This window comes from Sinocyclocheilus rhinocerous, unplaced genomic scaffold, assembly GCF_001515625.1.
Source record: "Sinocyclocheilus rhinocerous isolate Xijiao unplaced genomic scaffold, SAMN03320098_v1.1 scaffold708, whole genome shotgun sequence".
Taxonomy (NCBI): Eukaryota; Metazoa; Chordata; class Actinopteri; order Cypriniformes; family Cyprinidae; genus Sinocyclocheilus; species Sinocyclocheilus rhinocerous.
In genome coordinates, this window is record NW_015635523.1 from 739,316 (window position 1) to 763,954 (window position 24,639).

The 24,639-nt window shown below is 37.0% G+C and overlaps 1 protein-coding gene across 1 annotated transcript in view; it reads left to right on the forward strand.

The window, feature by feature from the left end:
• pknox2 (pbx/knotted 1 homeobox 2) overlaps positions 1 to 24,639 on the forward strand; it is a 75,784-nt gene that overhangs the window by 34,747 nt on the left and 16,398 nt on the right. The window contains exons 3-4 of the mRNA XM_016561370.1: positions 11,445 to 11,553; positions 13,938 to 14,074. Of these exons, the coding sequence (XP_016416856.1) occupies positions 11,467 to 11,553; positions 13,938 to 14,074 (224 nt within the window). The 5' untranslated portion in view covers positions 11,445 to 11,466. The remainder of the gene's footprint in view (positions 1 to 11,444; positions 11,554 to 13,937; positions 14,075 to 24,639) is intronic.

Genomic DNA, 24,639 nt, shown 5'->3' on the forward strand with positions numbered 1-24,639 from the left:
TCCTACTACTTGTTTCGCTTCTGTTTTAGTTTTTATAACCATTTCTTACTATGTGTAAGTAAGTTGTTGTTTTTTAGCATGTAAGTTTGGCAGTGTTATTTTTTAGGATTACTGATAAACTACTGTCATTTGATTTGTATTATTTGTATTTGTTATTTATTTTAATTTTAGTTGCATTATGTCTGAATTTATTATGTCTGTATAGGTCTTTTATTAAGGTATAGTTTTATTTAATTTGAGTTATTTTACTACTTCAACTAACTAAATGGAAATAAAATAATATATATATATATTGAATTTATAAATGTGTATGTATATATATATATATATATATGTATGTATATATTATGTATGTGTGTGTGGTTGTACATACACATGTAGTTTTTTTTTTTGGTGTTTGGCTTAGTGTTATGTTAGAATCATTATTATACTCTTATACCTTTTTGTTCTTTAATATTTTGAATTGTTTTTAGCTTTGTTTTTTGTTTTTCATTTAAATGTTAAGGTTTGAAATTTTGTTGTATTGCATTTGTCATTTTTATTTAATTTCTTTATTTTTAAAATGTGTATAGGTAGTATTTATAAAGTTTTAGCTTTTAGTTTTGGATGTGTTTTTAGTTGTTTTAATACTACAATTGATTGCTTCTGTTGTCCTCATTTGTAAGTCGCTTTGTACATAGATGCAAATAATGTGACCCTGGACCACAAACCCAGTCATAAGGGTCAATTTCTCGAAGTTGAGATTTATACATCATATGAAAGCTGAATAAATAAGCTTTCCATTGATGTATGGTTTGTTAGGATAGGGCAATATTTGGCCGATATACAACTATTTGAATATCTGGAATTTGAGAGTGCAAAAAAAATCAAAATACTGAGAAAATCACCTTTAAAGTTGTCCAAAAGAAGTTCTTAGCAATGCATATTACTAATCAAAAAATAAGTTTTGATATATTTACAGTATATAAGCAAACAAACAAATAAAAAAACTTTATGAGTGAGCATGACCCGGGACTCTACTAAAACAGTTTACACTTTAACCTAGGCCTGGGCGATAAAACGGTATCGATATTTATCGACGGTACACCTTCTTCGATATATTCATATATTTGAAATAATCATGAATATTATTAATATTATTTAATATATTATAATTATATACATATACACACACAATTTTTATATTTATATAATAAATATAATAATCAAAATTTATATTAATAATATTTAGTTGGTTAGTTCAGAGCTTGTGAGTACAATTTTTTACAATTGCCTACAGATTTCAGAGTTTTCTTTTATGCTTGAAGGCTTCCTAAAACAGGCCTGTTTCCAAGGCATGTCACACTATTCCATTAACAGCAGCTGAGTGGAAATTGATGGATGACGTGCTAAATGGGTTAAAAACGGGCGTAAGTGGCCACCGTTTCCATCGGTCAAAGAATCACTCAACAAGCGTCTGCTGAAACGACTCCTACAGAATGATGTATTAGCACAAACTGCTTTCTGATCTCACGACACATTTATCACAGACGGGCTCTCTGGTTTTTTGCCGCATCCATCCAAAATCTCACCAAGCGACAGAGCTGGATGCCTCGTGGTAAGATTAGGAGGTATCCATTTAAACAGCCCTGCAGATTGGGAAAGCAAGATAACGCACACACTGTCCCCTTACCCATATCTCTGCTCAACATGAGAGCAACCAAACCGATTTGACAGCAAGCTCTTGAAGATTACCTTCCTTCTCTATGAGCTCAGGAGTTCCAATTTCGGCGGAATTCCAGCCTTCAATATTCCGATTTTTATCAGTGCAGTGAGGAAACGAAACCATGGCGTGTCATCGGCAGGAACGGCCACTCGCTCTTGTGTGCACTAATGACATCAAGATGCGATTGCAACACGGTGACAGAATGATACACAGCGTTCACACACCCACACAAGTGCATAAAAGTTAGAATAATCTAAAGGCACTTGAAATGAAGCTTTTGGTGCATTTTCTAAAGATTGCCAATGTATTACGTTTAATGGATGGGGCCAAGCAGCACTGAATTCTGTTCTAAAGAGAGCTATTAGCTTTTTTGCCCTCTTAGCTTGTCATACAGTCGAACCAGTCTACGTGTTGTACGTGCACACCTCTCCTTTATCTCAGCTGCTTGCCAGGAAGTGTACTGAAAATAAGCCAAAGGATATCCTTTGCAGTTCCATACAGTATCACCAGCATTACACTGATTTTAGGCCACAGTTAATACAGGTTTCTGAAGTCTCAAAGTTATACAAAAGTCATGTCTGTGTTTTAGAAATCGTGCAATTGTGAACGTGCAAATCTTTTAGGATCCATTCCTTCCATACTTGTGCAGTCTATTGAGAAAATGCTAATTATAATAAAAGCTTTTAGCTATGCTAATGAGGTCATTTGCATGCGAACCATCGGGCCTCTGGGAATAACAAAATTTCACCACACAGTAAGTTTCCGCAACACCCATTTCAGCGAAGACTTTAATCTAATTTTAAAAAACAGGACACTTTGGAATTATTTCTAGATCTACCATATCCAAACAATCATTAGCATAAATACAAAGGCAAGTGAAATTGCAGATAGATTGGATGAATGGTGAATCAAGATTCTGAATGTCTCAGACACATACATTGTGAATGCAGATTTTCTTGGAGCATTTCTCCAGATAACCTTTTAAATTTGGCAAAATTGCAGATGTACAAGCAGCGCAGGCTGTGTGAAATACTGTATCCCATAATGCAGTGTGCTGAATTTGACCTTCCATTTCATTAAAGTGAAAAACTGAAGAGAGTTACTTTTTGGTTTTTCCAGTGGGGTTCAATCAAGCGTTGTATGGACAGAAAAACCACTAAGACATTTTTCAAAATATCTTCTTTTGTGTTTTGCAGAAGAAAGAAAATCAAGGTCTGTAAATAATGACAGAATTTTCATTTTTGGGTGAACTATCTCTTTAAACCAAATGGAAAGCCATCATTTGAAAATGTAGTTGAGAGAGAGAGAGAGACACAGAGAAAGAAATTTGAGCTCATGAATATCAGATTAATCCTCCACCTGCGGTTCCTACAGGTTAATGAGCAGTGCTGGGACGCTGAGTCTCCCAAGTTGTTTTACACTGGTGTGTGTGTTTGTATGTGAAGGCAGCGTGTTGCCTGAAGGTGTGTAGCCCTGGGGTGCATGTTTGCACGTCTAAATGCGCTTGTGTTTGGCCTGAGAACCTGGTCTGGATTTTTCCGTCCCCGTGCAGGGGTTCTGCTCCGACATACTGCCCTTTTCCCTTCTTCATTAATCAAACCTCACATCTCCGTCCTTTTCCTCTCCCAGTGCGCATCGGGACGCGCTCGCAACGCGCTCGCAACGCATTGCAAATCTGCCCACGGAAGGACCTCTAATGTAGTAAATGTATTCAGGTGGGCCGGTTTTATGTATTCACTTTGGAGAAGCCCTGACTCAGGACATTAAGATTCATGATATTTGGGCATTTGTGACACACGCGCAGTGTTTAAAATTATTCATTGCATTCCCCGCAGCATCTGTGACTGACAAACTTCCGCACAGGATACATAGAAAAGGAGCCAGGAAAATCACAATCAGATACACTTTTGGCAGCGGCACACGCTCGCTTTGAAGATCAACAATTCCTCAGGTTAGGCACAGAGGACAGTGCTGGAGTTTGCCATGAAGTCTTTCACTGTTGATTCATACTAATCATTCATTTTACAGATGAATTTCTCACTCTGTAAGAAAGTCTTTCACAGGTTGGTTTCCCTGAGAAGTATAAACACTGTAGTATTTTCAAAACATTGTTTGTTAGAGCCCAACCTGCCCGACAACCGCAACATTGACCAATGGTGTGATTATGGGGTGGGGCTCTCACTTTGATTGACAAAATTACTAACGAAAATTTATTTTTTTTAAAGACGAAAATGCGCATTGTGGCAGTAATAAAGTGAGTTTAATGAAAAAAATACTGTTATTGAAAATATGACAGGAAAAATATAACACTGACAGTTCACCCAAAAATGAAAATTCTGTCATTAATTACTCGCCCTCATGTCGTTCCAAACCCGTAAGACCTTCATTCATCTTCGGAACACAAATTAAGATATTTGGTACTGTCATGAACATGCATCAAATTCTGACACGGAAGAGAACAAATTGTAGAATAAAGTCATTATGTTTGTTTTCTTTGTTCACAAAAAGTATTCTTATAGCTTCATAAAATTAAGGTTGAATCACTGATGTCACGGACTATTTTAACGATGTTCTTACTATCTTTCTGGGCCATGAATGTGGTAGTTGCAATGCTATCTATGCAGGATCAGAAAGCTCTAGGATTTCATCAAAAATATCTTCATTTATGTTCCGAAGATGAACAAAGGTCTTACGGGTTTGGAACAACATGAGGGTGATAAATTGCATTTTAAAATATCTTAAATTGGAAAAAAGGTTATTTTTAAACTGTAATAATATTTCACAATATTAAGATTTTTACTTTATTTTTGATCAAATAAATGCATCCTTGGTGAGCATATACAGGACTTTTAAAATTATTTAAAAAAGTTATATGCTAGTGGGAATGTGTAGATCACATTTTGAATAGAAATTTTATTACATAGAAATAGTAAATCTTTAGTCAGTAAATCTGACTGAAATGGATGGATATGAACTGATGACATACAGTATTGATTCAATTTAAAGGATTTTTTTGTCACAAGATAAAAATATATATATTTTGTTAGTGACATCAGTGACACAGAAACACACTTCACCTATAAATAAAACTATTTATTTAGTTGTTTTCAGTTTCTGAAACAACGTCCAGCGGTGTGCCACGTTGGAAGTGTCTCGAGAAAGTGAAGGTCTGTTGTTTCTTCAGCCTGCCAGCTTGCCTGGTAAACAGATATATAAAACACCCTCTTCCCAGATGTGAGGGCTAGCTGTGAGACGCAGAGGGAGACTATGTGGATGATGATGAAGGGGGTCTATAAACCATGAACCACTTCCTCCTGTACTTCAGAGCTCACCTGTTTCTGCTTAACGGGGAAAAAACCTGCTGCTCTTTTTCAGCACCGGCTCGCACGCGGAGCTCTCTGCAGCCCGTACACAAAGGATGTTTCTAACTAACAGGAAGTCATTGCCCGCACACACATCTTTGATCCTTCGGCATTGTGCACAAGGATGCGTGTCTCGGACTGAGAGATTCAATACATGGCCATTCTCCATCATTTGTTTGTAGCGGATAGCGAGAATAGTTGCAGATCGTCTCGGTTACGTATGGTAACCCTCGTTCCCTGAAGGAGGGAACAGAGACGTCACGTCGGATGACCGACGAAATTGGGATCTCGCTTAGAGGGACCAATCTACTTCGAGTGCTGTGATCAGCAGCAGCTGGATGCAATAATCGCATGCCAATGTGCATTGGCTCGTTTAGTTTACACTCGAAGTAGATTGGTCCCTCTAAGCGAGATCCCAATTTCGTCGGTCATCCGACGTGACGTCGAGAGTGACCGACTGAAAGGGAAGTTTAGTTATATGCCACGTCAAAATTGTGAATGCACAGTTAAAGCTGCAGTTTTTAAACATATAAACCATGAAGTTAAGTAATAATGAATTACTAATCTTAACATTATCTTATTCATACTATAAAGTTTAAGTCTTAAACTCAGCTAAATGCAAATACGAAGAGTTTGTGACAAAATGACATTATTGTGAGTTTCAATACTGCTGTAATGTCTTCATCATCAGTGGAGTATATACTTTCAGTTTCCAAATTAGCATGCAGGCTTTGTCATTACTAAACAACGTCTCTGACATTGTTCTATTAGCCTCGTCAGTAACAGCTTTCCGTCAGGTGGCTGCGTTAATTATCGACTGTGATCAAACAGACAAACGATTGTGGGTGAGGGTCTGGCAGAGCAGTATTGATGGGAAGAGGGCTAACATTCGAACTCTCCCTTTTTCCCAGACACACACCAGACATGTTCAATACATCCCCACTTTACTTTCCATTCCCCCAGCCTTTAAATCGCTCTCCCTGCCAGCTGTAATTATGAGCTCAAGCCATGAAGTTACAGGCTGCTGCATTGTATGTCTCATTTACAATTGAATCTATTACTGTTTTTCATGAAACACTGTAATTAAATAACTTTATACTATTTACTATTTGGCAATTAAGTTTGTTCTATTTATTTACTGCTTTATGAAGAATATTGTTATATTAAAAGCAAATTTTCTTTAATCTTTTTAAGATTCATGCACTTCTGAAAATATATTTCATTTTAAAAAACAAATTTTAAATTACTTTTTTGTTAGCTATAAATTCTGTGATTAAAGCTATAAATTTAAAGTGATTTACACTTTTTGTGTGTGTTTTTTTTTTTTGGTGTCAATGCAATACTGTTTAGGCTGTAACAACCTTTAATGTATTATTTAATGGGAAAACATACTTTATGAATACACTAATACCCAAAGGAGCTATAGCTTCTGGTATTTTTAGACTTAAATGCAACTACATACATGCATTTTTTTAAAGAAGGAAGTTTATACTTATATTCAGTGAGGATGCATTAAAATGATCAAAAATGACAATTACAATTACATGCTGTTCTTTTGAAGTTTCTATTCATGAAATAATCCTAAAAAATGTATGACCACAAAAATGTTTCCAGAAAAATATTAAGCAGCACTGCCGCTTTCAACATTGATAATGTTTCTTGAGCACCAACTTACCATATTAGAATGATTTCTGAAGGATCATGTGACACTGAAGACTGAAGTTTCACATTTTAAAATACATTTACATTTAAAATGAGAAAATAGTCATTTTACCAACCCATTTTGTATTGTAGTGTAAATGCATAAACTTGTTTTGCAATTGAATTAAAATTGTACCTATAGTTTACTTTAATATCTTCATTTAGTCATTTGATTTTTGTCTACAGGTCTTGCAATGTGACTGTTTTTCCTATGTCAACATTTTATTGATTGATTGATTAATTGATTGCCATTTTTGACTAAAAATTGTGTTGCTTGCTTCCCAACTTTTTTTTCCAGTAACATCCTGATATCTTATACAAAGGTTTCATTCCTTTCTTATTGCTTTCTTACTGTAAAAGTGCATGTCCTAACCAGTGTTAATTTCGTTGACGAACTAAAACTCTTTTTAAATGACAAAAACTATGACGTAAATCTATTGACATTTTCGTCAACGAATAAAAACGAGACGAAAATGTTAGGGAGGAACGATTTGGGAAGAGTTTCATTCAGAACGAATCTGCTACGTGGTTCGGAGATTAGATACGTACGTATGAACTGGCGGGACATAAGCTAACATACACTTGCTGCACGTCACATAAAACATTAAAAAATGTCAATATGTGGGAGTAAGAGAAGAGCAGACATATGGATAAATCTGACGACCCAAGAGAGAACTCAATTCGGTCCGGTTTTCTGAGCGCAGACAATAAAGCATCCGCACACAGAAAGCGCGTCTCACAGCGCGCGGGTACTCTTGCGCGTCGAATGAATGGAGAATTACACACAAAATGATGTCGAATTGTCCGTTTTCTAACATATACGCAGCTGGACATCGGGTGCATCCAGGGCTCGCAAAATCGCTAGCCCGACGTCCCGGGGCTATTGTGTTTTCCAGTCGGGCTACCAAAATGTTTCACCACTCTGCCCAATGGGCTATCTTGAACAGTGATATACAATTCCTTCCTTGATTTGCGTTGTTCGCTAGCTTGTAGGGGTAAAACGGATCATAGTTAATCGTTTGCACGTGTTTCTATGTCTTGCCGATTTAAACATTCAAGTGTTTTAAACCATTCACGCGCATTCGGAGCTGTGCGCACTCATTCATAGCGCGCACAGAGAGCCGCGTTTCAGACAATTCGCGTACACAGAATTGATTCATCTTTCACATATCCTTGCATCTGAATGAACACATACAAAATTATCTCAAAATAACTCTAGGCAAGTATTCTCGTAAACACAGTTGGTTATGTCTTAAGGGAACGTAAACAGTGGAAACAGAAATCTCAAGTGCATCATTATATTGGATCCGTGCATTCGGTCTTAAAGGGGCAGCAGCCTATAAATACCTGCTGTTCCATAAGCGCCACCTGCTGTCAGAGAGTGACATTTGCGTCTCATTCACAAAGCTAAAATCAGACCATTCTGTTTTTGCTTCAAATTTTTGAAATTATACAATCTAATTGCAATCTAAATAACATGTATTTAGCATCTTTGTTTGGATCATGATTAAAATGCATTTTTTGCCTCCACAGCCAAAGCATTAGTTTGTGAAGAGATTTATTTTATTTGTATTATTTAATTATTTGATTAGGGATTTGTTTTAAAATTTCAAGTTAGTTTTATTATTTGACATATTTAAATTTCACAAAGAAATGTGCAGCATTTTTTTGGAGAAATAATAAAAGGACACCTTTTCATTTATAATTTGTCTTAAATCTCATTTTGTTAAAAAGAAAAATTGTGAGAAAATTGTATTGTGCAATCAGTATCGTGAATCGCATCGTGAGTTGAGTGAATGGTTACATCCCTATATGCTACTAGTTTTTGCTGTGGTATCAAAGAAGTATTCTGTTATTTAAATAATAAAAAACCATTTTTTTTTGCTCATCTGCAATATGACCCGATCTGTTATTCATAATCTGATATGATAATGCAATATGATTCAAGCCGTGGGTTTTGTGATCCGTTGCACCCCTACTCTCTTGACTTGCTATTCGAAGAAAAAAAAGTGATCACTGAAGTTTTTAATCATGCTGATTTGTCCGCAGTGAAGTTCAACCGATGTGTTTTTTTCCCCTTTTATTCTGGCTACTTAAATTCATTTTGGGCTACCAAAATCTGAAGAATGTCTGCCCGAAGGGCTACCAGCGATTTTGAAATTTTGCGAGCCCTGCAGAGAAAGAATTTCCGACTGTATATCAATGAACGGATCGATGTGTTTGCATCGACCGATGCTTTGAAATCAATACCCGGTATGTTAAGTCAGAAGGTGTGTTGATGTGTTTTAAAAGAGCAAGCCGGAAGGCTTAATCAGTGCACGCCTTTCACCCGCCGAGACTTCGGAGGTTTCTTTGCTCATTATAAAGTACGTGTATGTGTGTGTCCATGTTTGTAAACACAGGTTTGTGGATAGAGCTGTTACCCAGTGTACACGGTGTGTATGCATTATTATTATGATGCTGCTGTGGGTACCACGCCACTCCAGGGACCAAGACTTGAGAGGCCCCCTTAAAATACCGCGCAATAATTGGAATTGCTTTATCTTTAGTCTCATCAATTAAAGTGCAATTTTCCATTTAATTACCAACTCGCACACAAAATTTGCAATTAAAATGAGGCGAGATAACAGCGAAGATGCCTTTCGGCTGATAGCACTTGGAATGAGAACACAGGCGTTGTGTGTAATCAGTATACAAATCACACACACACAACGTTCTCAATTTGTATGATTTGGACGAGCTTCATAAAATATGCAATGCCAAGCTAGAATCTAATTTGTGCTTGGAAAATTCCTCATGTTTCCACGAAGTCCAACATGAAACGCGCAGAGGTGCTGATGGTGTTTATGATCATGATAACCCAAAACTGTGTGTGTGTGCGAGATCTCCTTAAAATAGCTGTTTGGTTTGTCTTGGCCCCTTCAACCATTTTCCACACACTCCTGCCAACCTGAAGATGAGCTGCAAGGGAAAAAATGATCTTTCCTGTTTTCCTGCTTGAACTGTTGTCTGTCTGCTGTCTGAGGAAGGTTACATCCTGTCCGCCGTCTGAGAGACTTGGCTTCTGTACTGAATTCTGCTCTGTGTCTCCTTGATTTTCCCACAATCCTCTTGACAATTCTCTTGTTCTGCTGTCCACAGAATTATTGTTGCAAACTTTGATTGATGCAAACAATTGGAAAATGTGCATAAACACGATTCTATGCCTGATTTCAAGCTAAGATATAGACTGATCTAACAAGCTATTCTCAAGAGAGACAATTACTACTACTAAAGCGCAGAAAGAACTTTATAGGTCACGTTTTAAATGAGTGATTTATGTCTCGTGTAATTACCGAGCGGAGCAGAGGTCCCACCCACATTAACTCGGCAGATGTGATTGTACTGTTCTTTCAGAGTAATTATATATGATTGCTTATGTATTTTTAGTATTCTTTACAATTGTGAGCTTCTGCTTCTTACATCTGTGGGCTGCTACTAAAAGCCTGGAGCTCAATGGTGGACTGAAGACCGTGTTTTGGGGGGTCAAACTGTCTGAAATGATCATTTTAATTTGGGAGTGATTTCAATGAGGTTCTGTAATGAAAATTTTACAAAAGACTCAGCAAGTTGAATATAGTTGTATATGCTTACAGCTGTCTTCTTGTGTTTGGTTGGCACTAAATCTTATTTTGAATGCACTCAGACTGATTGGAAAATCAATATGGGAGAGACAATACCTAAACATTCAAAGATGTTTGTGGTAATAGACTTGGTAAGAGCATATATAACTGGAAAAGAAATAAGAAAGCTAGTGTTGCATTTATTTATTTAAAAATTCAAGAAAACCTTTCTTTGAAAAAAAAAGTGCAAATTTTATGACATTTCAAAATGTGAGCAAAGAGTACAGAACATTTGTACTTGATAAAGCTTCACTTAGAAATGGGGTTCAGGGGTCCATGTGCAGTAACATGGGGCCAATTATCTGTAGTCAGGGTTTCCCACAGAGCACTGTCTCTGGAGTCCACCCTTCCCTTGCCCAGTGTCAATTACTCTTCTGACAACAGAACTAATGAGCCCCTGATTGGCCTGCTGGGGTTGTCATGTTTACCTTAGAAAACACCATCTCATCATCATGTACCTGCACCTCAAGGTGCTTATTTGGTTTTCTGGACAGACGCACTGCTAACAGTTTTTCCTGGGTTGTCGGCGATCTGTTAGATTGTCACACATTGTCATTTGTAAATTCTAGTATTATGTATGAACTTTTGTGTACAGAATTGCATTAAATGGACACTCTGGGTATTTTATATTTACAATTTTTGCCTTAAGGTTTGTAATCCATAGGACTACAAATTACAAATGCAGACCTTGATGTGTTCCCTGGCCTCATAAAGATTTTTTATTTTATTTTATTTTAACTTACAACAACATTGTATGAAAGTTTTTTCGTGAGTTTAAGTACAGCAGCACCTAGTGGTGTGTCATGGAATTGTTTCAGTGAAGAACTGAGGAAAGCTGCAAGGATATATTTATTTATATATTTTCATCAGTGTTATCAATTAAAATTATGCAATCTGCTATAAAAGATAGAAAGCACAATTATTTTCCTTCTGGTAAGTAGGCCAGTAGATATGAATTTGGCCATGAAACCGGACTGTAAATAATTTTTCGTGTAACTGTTTTGTTTCCGTCAGGATCTCCATGTGAAGCTATCCCATGATGCAACATGTGTCCCCAGCACCAGCATTGACCATGATGGCCACACAGAGCGTCCCTCCACCATCGTACCAGGAGAGCCAACAGGTCGGTTAACAAACAAACTGTTTTTTTTTTATTGATTATAATACTGATTATTATTGTAATATTACTGTTCATTAGAAAGATAAAAATACATTCACTTACCTCAGTAGTTGCATAACAAATAAATAAGAAAAGGAAAAAAAAATTATACTGTTTAAGCTTTTTTTTTTTTTCAGTAAGGTTATTACAGTAAACTGTGGCTTTGTCTCAAATTGTGGCTGTCAGAAAGGTACATCTGTAGTTCTGTACAATGTCATATCTTCATTGTGCTTGTCCTGAGTTAATCAGAGGGGCACAGAGCAGCGTTTTTGTCCCAGAGCCCCCTCTCCCTGTCCGGCTGCTGTCTCCTTCCACCCTGAGGATTAGAGGCTGGGGAGAAGAGCAGCGCGCTGGTGGAGACATGCAAATGAGTGCTAGTTAAGTGTGAAGAAGCTAATTTATTTCCTATTTGAGGCTGGGATTAAGACTTCCAGCTTCCTCCCTTAAACCATTTTTGTTCTGGGGAGTGAGACAGGAGGGGGCTGTTTCAAAGCAGCATCACAAGAGAGAAAAACAGGGCAGGAGAGACAGGGAAGCATAGACAACAGACAAGTTGTACTCTCTCTCCCACTAATGCATCCTAAACAGGGTATTTGTTCATCTTGACAGTGTTTCGATTGCTAAAGGGTGAGACCTCTGCCCACCTCGACTGCCGGAGTTTTATTTGATGACTAGGTGGAACGTTTTCCTGCAGAAGGTGACCTACGTAAAATTTTAGGGGTCAAGTGCCTCGATTTAGATTCCAGATTTTAATGAGACCATAAGCGGCATTGTCTTGCATTGTCAGAGACAGTGGAAGAGCCTTCCTGAATATGTATGCTGGGGGAAAAATACATGTTTCCTTGCTAGCTTTTGACTCAAGTTTTTCTAGAACTTTATCTGGACGTGTGCCGTTTTCCCTCTGTCGCGGAATAGATAACAAACCAGATTACTATGCGCACATTTCCGCTCTTATAGCTCCTTAAAAAAAGCATCGTAACCCATTAAAGAACACAAAAGTGATGCGTTCATAAACTAAATCTGATAAGACGACAGTGCCTGGCTGTGAGCCATCAATAACATGCACATGAGCAAGATGATCTTGAACTGCATCTTTGGCCCACTGGCGCAGAGGGGGTAAAAGCAGGATGGGTTGCGCTGTCTCCCCCAAAAAAATTTTCTTCCGTTATCTGTCAGCAATTATAGCTGTTTTTAAATTTTAAAAAAAATTCTGGAAAGGACACAATTCATTTGATAAAAAAGAGAGAGAATCTCCTTGGTGTTCAACATTGTTAATTCTGATCTGAAAAGAATAGTTTAATAGTTTTAAATAGGAAAATGATCTTCATTTACTCACTCTAATGATCTAGCAAACCTGTGTTATGTTTTTTTTTTTTGGTCATCCATTGAACATATAAGGAAATATTGTTTATGGTTGCCAAGAAATGCAAAGTTCAGTTGAATTTGAAATCATAACGTTTCTATGAAACTACTGTGTAATGTTCTTATTAGGGGTTGTAGCGAATCAGCTCATAGGGGAAATATGAATAATGAATCATAACTAGTTATAATTAATTATAAATATTTAAATCCGCTGTAGCTATTTACTTGACCTCTCAGGGTCAACTGTCTGTCAATTCTAAGAACGTTAATTTCCTGGTTAAGGGAAATAACTTTCTTACTGTACAACTCTACACGTCATTGCAGACATCCTGGCACCCAGTTTATTGGGTGAGGGGACTGTGACGATTTGTTAATCTAATGAATAACTGATTTGTTAAATCAAATGAAAAATTGTGTGTTTGATTGGTCTAGACGCTACAGGGTTGACCGATTTATCGGCACCGATATTAAGCATTTTTATGGTCATCGGTATCGGTCATTTTTAAAACCGATTTGCCGATACAATAATTTAAAAGCATTTAAGAAAAGAATTGTCAGAGCCCTTGCTATTCTTAATTTTGACATTCATTTTCATTTTTACACCAGACACCATACATCGGTCAAAATATCAGTTATCGGTCAACTTGATCTGTAATAATCGGTATCAGCATCGGCCCTGAAAAACATATCGGTCAACCCCTGGTTCTTATTATTTTAGTTATTGTCCATCAAGTTTCAAATAAAACAGAAAATAATCACAAATGATTATGATGAAGTACCTTTCATTTCTAGAATATTTGAATCACTGGATTATCCATGAATACTACAATGATATTTAATATATAAGCAATTAATTCTAGTAGATGGATAAATCAAGCTACAAAATGGACAAAAAAAGTATTGTTAAAGTAGTCTTTTTAAATATTTTTGTGTAATATGGTCTAGACTGCAGAGCTATAGTTATTTTGTATTCTGTATTTCTTCAGATGACAGGCACTACGCAGCAAAACTCAAAGGTCCAGCATGTCCACCTCTCTGCAGCCTCAGCGGCAGGGGCCACACAGGTCAGCGTGACCCTTGACCCCCAAGCCCAACTGGAGTCAGACAAACGAGCCGTTTACAGGTGAGTATTATGCACTAATGCAGCTTCTTATTAAGGACATAATTTATAAGTAAATCTAGATTTGTACTTACTCTGAAGAAAATGTGAGCAGTGCTTATAAATGCAAAAAATGATGCAAGGATGCTGTGTGGTTGCTAAGGTGTTCTGGTTGGTCACTAGGGCACTGCAAGGTGGTTGCTTACTGGAAAAGTAAAAATGCATAAACAAAAATACGTTGCCATTCAAAAGTTTAGGGTCTGTAATATTTAGTTTTTTAATGTTTAATGTTTGAAAGAATTCTCTTGTGCTCTCCAAGTCTGCAAAAATACAGGAAAAGCAGTAATATAATGAAATACTACAGTATTACACTTTAAAATAACTGTTTTCTATTTTAATATATTTTAAAATATATTAAGCTAAATTTTCAGCACTAATTACTCCAGTCTTCTGTGTCACTTGAACCTTTCAGATATCATTTTAATATGCAGATTTTTTCTTATTATTATCAGTGTTGAAAATAATTGTACTGCTTAATATTTTAGAGGAAACATGATATATTTTACATGCAGGATTCATTGATGAATGGAAAGTAAAATGATAAAAATAAATAAAAAATTTAACTTTGGAACAGTAGTTTATATATATATATATATGCCAAAGTATGAAAGTTTTGTGTTCCTTCATATTTTCCCAGTGAATATTATGTAGGTACCTGTACACCATTGTTCCATCAGAAATAAATAATGCAGTTTTATAGTTATTTGAAACCCTCATAACATATTGATCTAAATACAAGCATACAGACTAGACGCTTGATTTGGATAGCAACATGCCTGCATAAGTCATATTTTCCTCGTTTATTCATGAAGTAAATAATACATGGCACACTGACACTTTAAATACTTAAAGCCTCATTCCCAAACCTCCCCTCCCCGGTTGATTACAGCGCGGCTGTTTGCGAGCTGCATGCATATCGTAGCATCGTCCGCGAGGGCTCGTTCAACCGGCTGCAGCAATGGCTATGATTAGCGGTGTCTCGCGGCGGCGTGGCAGAGGCCCGTGGTTTCACGCTAACCCCTGAGGCAGGTCTGTGAAGGCCTGGGCAGGCCTGGGGCTCAGTCTCTCAGCTCCTCAGAGAGAGAAAGCTGCCTTTGATGTGAGCAGCCAGCCTGAGGCGGCCTGCAGGCGGTGTTAAAAAAAAGCCTAGACTCAGCCTACATTCACACTACACACACACACAGTGTCTGCTCCTACTTCCCCCTCATTCCTAGTCACATATACTCAAGCACAGACTCGGCTTCTCACACGGCGTATATAACTCACCACCTTCTCTCTCTCTCACGACACACACACACACAGATTTCTGGTTTCATCCTACATGACACATCTTAAGTGCTCTAAATATTCAAAGGCGCAGCAGAGAGCCTTCACTCATAACTTGTTCTGATTCTCATCCAAACGCACACCGGCACAATGAAAGCGTACAGGTGAGGTAGAACCCGTGGAGGATTCTAGATGTGACATCTCGTGCTGTCAGGTGTCTAATGCAATTAAAGTGCAAATATTCAATAATGCAAGTTAATGTAATTTAAGTTTATTGTGTATAAAGCAGAAATGTATTGTTTATTAAATGTAAATGTTTCTACTTAAATAATAAGTATTTATTTAGTTGTTTCATAATATATGCATTATAATTTCTCATAATTGCCGAGTCAGTGTTATATTGGCCAAGCAACCGTGTACATGTTGAGTCTGTTATGGGAACAAGAAAAAAAAGGTGACAAAACTGTTTATATATTCTTTTTTTTTTTTTAGCAAAATAAATGGAGAGCATGAAGCTGACTTTGCATTATAGACTTCCGTTCAAAAGTTTGGGGTCAGTTTTTTTTAAAAGGGGTGGTTGATTGCGATTTCACTTTTTTTACGTTAGTTAGTGTGAGGTAAATTATGTGAAAAATAATGTGTTTTTTAAAAACTAAGCATTAACACATGTTAGACTGCACCCCATAAACACAATCAAGCCTAGAAAAAAAACAGTGAACCACCCCTTTAAATAAATTTATAATTTCATTAAATGCATTAAATTGATCAGAATTGACAATAAAACATTTACATTATAACATTTACATAATAACAAAAACAATATAAAAAAATGCTGTTGTTTTTTTGTTTGTTTTGTTTTTACTTTCTATTACTTTCTACTACACAACTGTCTTCAGTATTGATAATAATGTTTCTTGAAAAATGCATATTAGAATGATTTCTGAAGGATCATGTGACACTGAAGACTAGAGCAATGGCTGCTGAAAATTCACCTTTGCTGTCCCAGAAATAAATTATTGGGGAAGTGTGGGGAAGTCGTGGCCTAATGGTTAGAGAGTCGGACTCGTAACCCAAAGGTTGTGGGTTCGAGTCTCGTACCGGCAGGGATTGTAGGTGGGGGGAGTGAATGTACTTGCATCACAGGTATAAATTACATTTAAAAATATGTTTAAATAGAAAACAGTTATTTTAAATTGTAATAATATTTCACAACATGACTGTTTTTCACTCACTTTTTTTCTTGATCATACAGTATAAATGCATCCTTGGTGAGCATTAAAATATCTTTCCTAACTTAAACGTTAGTGGGATTTGTTTTTACAGTAGATTTGCTCTGCATTTGTTATGTAGAGTAAAGAGCAACATGGTATCTCACCTCCAAAACTATTGTGGGTATTTAACAGAGCAGATTTTTGTGTGTGTATCTGTTTGTTTATAGTGTATCCTCATGTATTGTTTTGATTCAATTTGGCAGGTTAGTGTTTATTTCTGCACCTCTCGTTTCTCTAATTGCCAGTATTGCGAGTTTGAGTTGTGGAGTCTATGCTCTGGCGTGCGTTGCTTAATTATTAACAGTGGAATAAATGTGCGATACAGTAATTATCTTAACGAGTTACTGCACTCTCTTTTAAAGCATCCGAGATATTCTCTTCTTATTAGAAACATGGCAGGGGGTCTCTTTCCTGTGGGGTACTTGCGACATATCCAAAATTAGGTCCAGTAAAATCCAGCATCCAGGAGATGAAATTGTAATATGTATCCGAAGAAGTTCCTGAGGGTGTAAAATTCAGCACTATTCCACAATGATAAGAGTGAAACGGAAAGGAAACTCAGATGGGAAGAGTTTGATGAGTGAACTGAATAAAGAAACCTAGCAAAGTCAAACTTTTAAAATGTTTTTCAATCCTTCATTCTTAAGGCAAATCTCTAATTATTATAATATCAAAATGAAATAAATAAGACTTTTACTACAAGCAAATCCAAAGTAGCCAATATATTGGTAATTTGTGTCCATTATAATCCATAATAAATCCTTCAAATTTAGACAAAGCGGTTTTGTGTGTACAGAATTGTATCCTGATGCTTTGCGCCTCTCATCCTCCGTCTTTTGATGTATTTATGTATAGCATTCAGACCCCCGAAGGTGTGCTTATATTAAGGTATTGAAATGTCTGAATGGGTTTATATGTGTTTTTCCCTTCTCGCCGTGACTCCGATTGGCGGGTGCTGAGTGGATTTGCATTGATACTGGATTTCGGTCTCATGGTGCACAGTCATGCTGTCTTCATTGAGCTCCAGTGGATCAGGAGTGTCTTGGACTGACGGAAGAGAGAGAGATAGAGGGAAGAAGATGGAATACCAAACAGAAAAGAAGAAAAGGAAAAGAAAAAGGAAAGAGTTAGAGAACAGCTTTAGTAGACCCAGCAGCAGTGCATATCAGTCCCAACAGGAGTGCTTTTAATTTGACAGCCAGAGAGAAAATGGTGAGCCAGTTTTTCCCAGCCTCTGTAATGCTCCATAAATTCTGTTTACATTCGCTGTTGGGAAGCTCTCGCAGTCATTTGGTGGAATTGGTGCCCAACATCTTAATGACTCTCTCTCTCTCTCTTAGTAATGGTGCTGAGATTTCTATACCATACAGAAGTCATCGTCATGTCTGAGCCATAGATTCATCCTGAGAGCGAGTCGGTCCTGATCACGAGGATGTATATTTGAGATTGTTACTGGCAGGTTATGGTAAATAATACTCAAAGGAAATCTCTGAGGGCTCATTTATATCTGAGTAAGATTTTGTTCCTCAATTTAAAACTGTAGATTTCGAGTTTTATTCCATTTCATCCTGTCTTGTGTCTCCAGGGTGCAGAGTGTTCTGAACTTCACAGACTGACTGTCTGAAGATTGAACGTGTGTGTTTGTGTTAGCAGGATCTGCACAAGTCTGAATGAATCTAATACTCATTAGCGGTGCTTGCTAAGGCAGTATTATTGCTCAGGGCTGCTCAAATCTCAGTTTCGTTTGAACATTATTTCATAGAGACTTAGCAACCACCCAGAATACCTTAGCATTGATCTAAAAAAACACCCTGACCAGCCTAGCAACTGCATACAGTAGCAATGTCCAATCAACCACCCAGATCAGTATAGCAGTGCTATAAAAATATCCAGAACAACCACATAACATTTTACAAATCACCCAGGCCAGCCAAGAAATGCATACAGTAGCAGTGCCCTAGAAACCACACAAAATACCCTAACAACCACAAAAATACTGAGAACCATAGCAGCCATATAATAACACCCTGGCAACCACATACCAACACCCTAGAAACTACTCGGAACACCATAGCAGCTATATTGCAACACAAACCAACTTGAACACCTTAGCAACTACATAGCATGTCATGGGGGTGACTCTTTCTCATTTTTCATCTTTCTGATTGATTTATGTGGCATCTCTACATTTAAACGTTGGTGTAACTGTACACAAGTATGCCGGTTTGGTACCTCGGTTTTGACATCATGGTTCGGTATGGTTTTGGTACAGCAGGGGGAAAAAAATAAAATAAAATAGCTTTTTTATTAAACAGTGGTTTACTGAACAAATTGGTCTTTTTTCAAATAAATTTAATTATAATTAAAACATTTTAACTTATGCACTTAACTATAGTGAGCCCTTTTATATTATAAGGTTACAATTAACAACAGAGAACAAACTTAAATACAATTACTATTTATTTTTAAATATAATAATCAACACTCAACTTTTGTATGCAAAACAAATTGTATGCAAACATGTAAATTGCACATAATGCAGTTTTTAAATTATCCTCTAAATTATCACATTTCTATTTGTTGTTGAAATATATTCATTTACACAGTGGCTGTCATAACTTGTTTCATAACAGAATTATTTAAACATACAGTAAATAATTAAGACATCATTACCAGGTAAAGTAAAATATAATGAGTAGTCTAATATTTAGTGAAATGCTCTTCTCTAGACTTCATTTCTCTATAGAAATAACAAGCTGTGGACACTGATGACTTGTCTGAGGTAAATTAAATGCTATGTGACATTTTGTTTACAAGCTGTTTTATTGACGTCTTTCCGTGGTTGAAACACTGATTGTGCGATTACGTGAGGCATGAGATGTTCATTCATGTTTATTTCGTATTAAAACCACTAGTACTGAGGAAGGGATGCCATTTGAACTGAGGCGTTTATACAGCGATCTGTCAAGCCATATCAAAGAGAGTCAAAATGGCATTTATTGTTTGAATTTCCTGAAAAAGATTGACATAATTTGAAAGATGAGACTTTGTTTTTAATCAGAAGTAGCAATATATAACACTGGAAGTTTCCAATGAAGTCTCACTTGTGCAGTGGTTAAAACAATGCTCTATTTGTTTGGTGCACATGTGTACTGTACCGAAAACCCCGAAATTTTTTTTTATACGAGTATCGATACACCCCTAGTATTTAACCTCTAAATTCACACCTGTGGTCCAATGATAAAAGCGGCAGCTGTGTATCACAACAGGCCACAGCTAGCCTTTGCCCCGCAGGTGAAGGAGAGAGCGGTAAAAACAGCGTTGAAAAAGAGCACTGCCACTCATTGAAGTGCAGCAGTAGGGGTCCCATATAAACCCTGATGGCGAGTGGTGTGTGTGTGCGCTCGCCCCCCATACAAGTTGAGCTCCAGACATGTAACCTGGAGGAGGGAGTGTGTGTTCATGTGAATGTGTGTGTGTGTGTGAGCGTTCTCAGCATGTGGGCACCCCAGACTGGGTTTAATAAAGGCAGCAGCCACTGGCTCGCCCTGATTAGGATGGCAAACATACCGGGTGAGCACACAGAGCGCACACCCCCATCTCCCCAGCAGCCCGTGGGTGGCCCACCACGCTACCAAAACAAATGCCGATCGAGCTAGCATGAAAATACGTCCAGCTTTATTTTTGGACTCAGAATTGCTTTGATGTGCTTTTCGTTTTCTTAGAAAAGATTTATTTATTGACTGTTTACTTCTTTTTTTTTTTTAAATCTTCGAGGGCTTTGGTTTCTAACTTGAAGACCTCTACACTGAAATATTCATGACAAATTCAGCTTGAAATAAAAGAACAGGTAAACCCAATTAGGTTAAGCTTTAAGTTTTTCATTAGCTGAGATGATGAAACCTAGTATTAGTCGAATGGAAAAAACCCCGCCATGTCTGACTTTAAAAGTTCGCTGGATCAGTTCTGCTGACTCTTATCTCAGTAAATGACACTTTTATGGGTTAATAGTTCCCCAGCTCCCTCCGTCCTGAGACCTCTGCACTGCAGATAACGTCTCGCTGTTCTGGCACCTTACCAGCTCTAGGTACCTCATGTAGTTTCAGGAGCGTACAGACGTAGTGCTATGAGATGACTGTATCAACATAAAGTGCAGGATTACCATTGTAAATTGATTATTTAAATCTAGTGTTTCCAGCATGTTTCTTGTTTCTAAACTTTAATTCAGATTTTTACTATTGTTCTATTATTTTGTTTATTATTATTATTATTTTTTTTTTTTAAATGTGTTTTTGTTTTTTAAAACCTTAAGTACACAATTGGATATTTTAAGTCGCAAGTTTGTAAGTCTTCATTAACAATTTATTTCATTCAAAGAACTTGTGAATTGGACTACTATTGGGATTGTTTTTGAAACTTTTTCATACATAATTTAAATTTCAAATTTTTTTTCAACATGAAGTACACAGTTCTCTGTTTGTTTTGATGCCAAATTGCATCGAATGATAATTTGATTACCACAGATTCAGTTTGACAACTCTGCAGTCTTTTTGAAGAATTAATTTCATTTCAAGGACTTACTCATACAAATCATTTGTTTGTAAATTGAATTACAATAGTTTGTTTTTATGTTTAGCCAGCAAAAAGAAAAAAATATGTAGAAAAAATATGTGTCATGATGTAAATTATCTGATGAGTGGTCCTGAATTCAAGTGTTTTTTTCTTTCTTTCTTTTGTTTTTTTTTCTAAATATTATATACATAATTATTTATTCTAAGTCTGGAGTTTGTGAGTCTTCATCAAAGTTTCATTTCATTAAAACCACCTGCTCATAAGTCATTTGTTTGTGATATGAACTACTGTGCTTTTGGAACTTTTTTCACTCATAATTTAAAACCCAACATTACACAGTTCTCTGTTTATTTTGAAGCCATGCTGCAGTTCAGTAAGTGAGTCAGGTGTTAATTCACTTACTACTTTGACAGATTCATTGATTCAATTAGACAAGTCTTCTCATTACAAGAACCTGCCCATACAAATCACTGTGAATTCAAAGTGACTGAAGTTTGATTTACTTATGTTTTTTTTTTTCTTTCTCTCAAACCTTAAAGGGGTAATCCAAAAATAAAAATTCTGTCATTATTTACTCACCCTCATGTCTTTCCAAACCCATATGACTTTCTTTTCCTCTGCAGGAATAAATAAATAAAAATAAAAATCATGAATGTTTCCATTAACTTCCATTGTATTTCACTCCATGCATTGGAAGTCATGTTTTTTTTTCTTTCTCTCAAACCTTAAAGGGGTAATCCAAAAATAAAAATTCTGTAATTATTTACTCACCCTCATGTCTTTCCAAACCCATATGACTTTCTTTTCCTCTGCAGGAATAAATAAATAAAAATAAAAATCATGAATGTTTCCATTAACTTCCATTGTATTTCACTCCATGCATTGGAAGTCAAACTGTAAACCAAACTGTATTCATTGCAATAACCTGCTCTTTGGAATTATTTGTGATTTGAATTATACTTGTACACTAGTTTGTACACGTCTTGATCTGTATTATCTGATGAGTCAATTCAAAGTTCTATTCTGTTCTATTCTATTCTATTCTAACATCTGCTTTTTTGCTTATCATATAATGTAAAAGTCCTTCTAAAAGTCGAGCCCACTCTTTCACATTTGAGGGATGGCAGTCTGGACAGTCTTTCCCGCAAGAGTTGAGAGATGATAACTAAAGGTTAAAGACAAATAGCATTAAGTGTTTCATTTTAACCGGCACATTTTGAAAGATTAACCGATTAGCTCGGCACTTTGCGGCACACAGCCTCATCCAGAACGCATAGATGAAGAGATTTAAAAGTCTGGAGTTGCTCAGAGAGATCAGATTACATTTAAGAGTTTTTCCAACCTCATTTAGCCTTTGAAACAACCGAGGCAATTAGTTTATAGAGTAACTGCTGTAAGTGTTCTGGCCATCTTCTGTAACAAAGATTTTACTGCGATTGTTATGTCGTCTGAGATAATGCAGTCAGAAATGTTATGTTCAGAATAAGAGCTGCTTCATGTCCATCATCGCATCTGTATGCAAGGCATGACTGAAGTTTCCAAAAAACGCATGTAGTTTCTGCTGCAGATGAATGTTATGAAATATAACCTCCTAATGAAGATAATGCAGCATTATTAGACTCACTCCAGGGAATGTGAGTGTTCGAATGAACCTGTACCTTGTGGCTTAACTTTCCAATTCGATTTTATGCTCTAATTTCTGGGTAGTTTGTTCCTCAGCCTACTTGCCAAATCCTCGGAGAGCTAAATTGATAGCATCCTTTGGCTTTGGGCCTTTAGGGCTGTGTCCGGGTTAGGATCCAGGCCTGCGAAGAGAGAGAAGGGGAGAGATAACCCAGCCATGCCCTCCAGGATTTATTGTGACTGGGGAGGGGAGGAGAGAGGAAGAGGGGCTGGCACGGCGGAGGGGAGCGGGACGAGCCCGGAGGGAGCGCAGATCGCCTCGCTGCTCAGCACTGTGAGCCTGTTTAGTATTCCTGTCACGTCAGCTGGAGGGAGCGGCATTAAATTGGGATCAGGCAGATTAGAGTCTAATATAGCCAGCTATTAAAGGCTGCAAATGAGAGTGGTGGGTTACAGCCGGAGCCTGGGCCCCTCACCCAGTCACACAGCCTCTCTCAGTCTCTCAAACAGGCTCCGTAAGGAAAAAAACAATACATATACACACAGGAAAGCACATAGGATAAGATAGGATAGGATAGGATAGGGCACTACTTTGGATACTATTTTGACATAGTGCTTCTTGCATGCAACCAGTGTTAATTTCATTACATTTTTTTCACAGATGACAACAAGACGATAACGAACTAAAACTCTTTTTGAATGACAAAAACTGTGACGTAAATCTATTGACATTTTCCTCAATGAATAAAAACGAGACGAAAATATTAGGGTGGGACGATTTGGGAAGAGATTCATTCAGAACGAATCTGCTGCGTGGTTTGGAGGTTAGATGCATACATTTGAAACGGCGGGACATAAGCTAACATACACTTTCTGCACATCGCATAAAACGTTCAAAAATGTTAATCCAGCAACAAAAGAAAGACAGAAAATCCCGCACTGCTCTTGTCTGAAAAACTTTAGTAACCCTAAAGATTAATCTAAATTTATTTATAGAAATAAATATGTCTGCTTGAAAGAATGAAGAATATGGTAAACAAGTTGCTATAAAGAATGCATAATTAGCCTATATAACCATTTGTATTTCATTAAAAAGAAGACCGTGTTCTTGTTCTTTATGAGAAGGGGTTTTATTTAATTTTAACATAAAGGCATGTTGTGTGTCACCGCAGTTAAATCAGTGTCTATCATGATAAAACCTTAATATCAAAACTATTATAATGAGTTTGGAAATTTTAGAGAAATGCTTAATAAATGCACTGTAACTAAACCCATTAGATTTTAGCCCTCTTTTTGAATGACAAAAACTGTGACGTAAATCTATTGACATTTTCCTCAATGAATAAAAACGAGACGAAAATATTAGGGTGGGACGATTTGGGAAGAGATTCATTCAGAACGAATCTGCTGCGTGGTTTGGAGGTTAGATGCATACATTTGAAACGGCGGGACATAAGCTAACATACACTTTCTGCACATCGCATAAAACGTTCAAAAATGTCAATATGTGGGAGTAAGAGAAGAGCAGACATATGGATAAATCTGACGACGCAAGAGAGAACTCAATTCGGTCCGGTTTTCTGAGCGCAGACACTGAAGCATACACACACAGAAAGCGCGTCTCACAGCGCGCGGGTACTCTTGCGCGTCGCATGAACGGAGAATTACACACAAAATGATGTCAAATTGTCCGTTTTGACGAGTATTCACATAAACACAGTTGATTACGTCTTAAGTGAACGTAAACAGTAGGGAGAACGTGTATCAGTACATTGCATCCATTGCAGCTGTGCATTC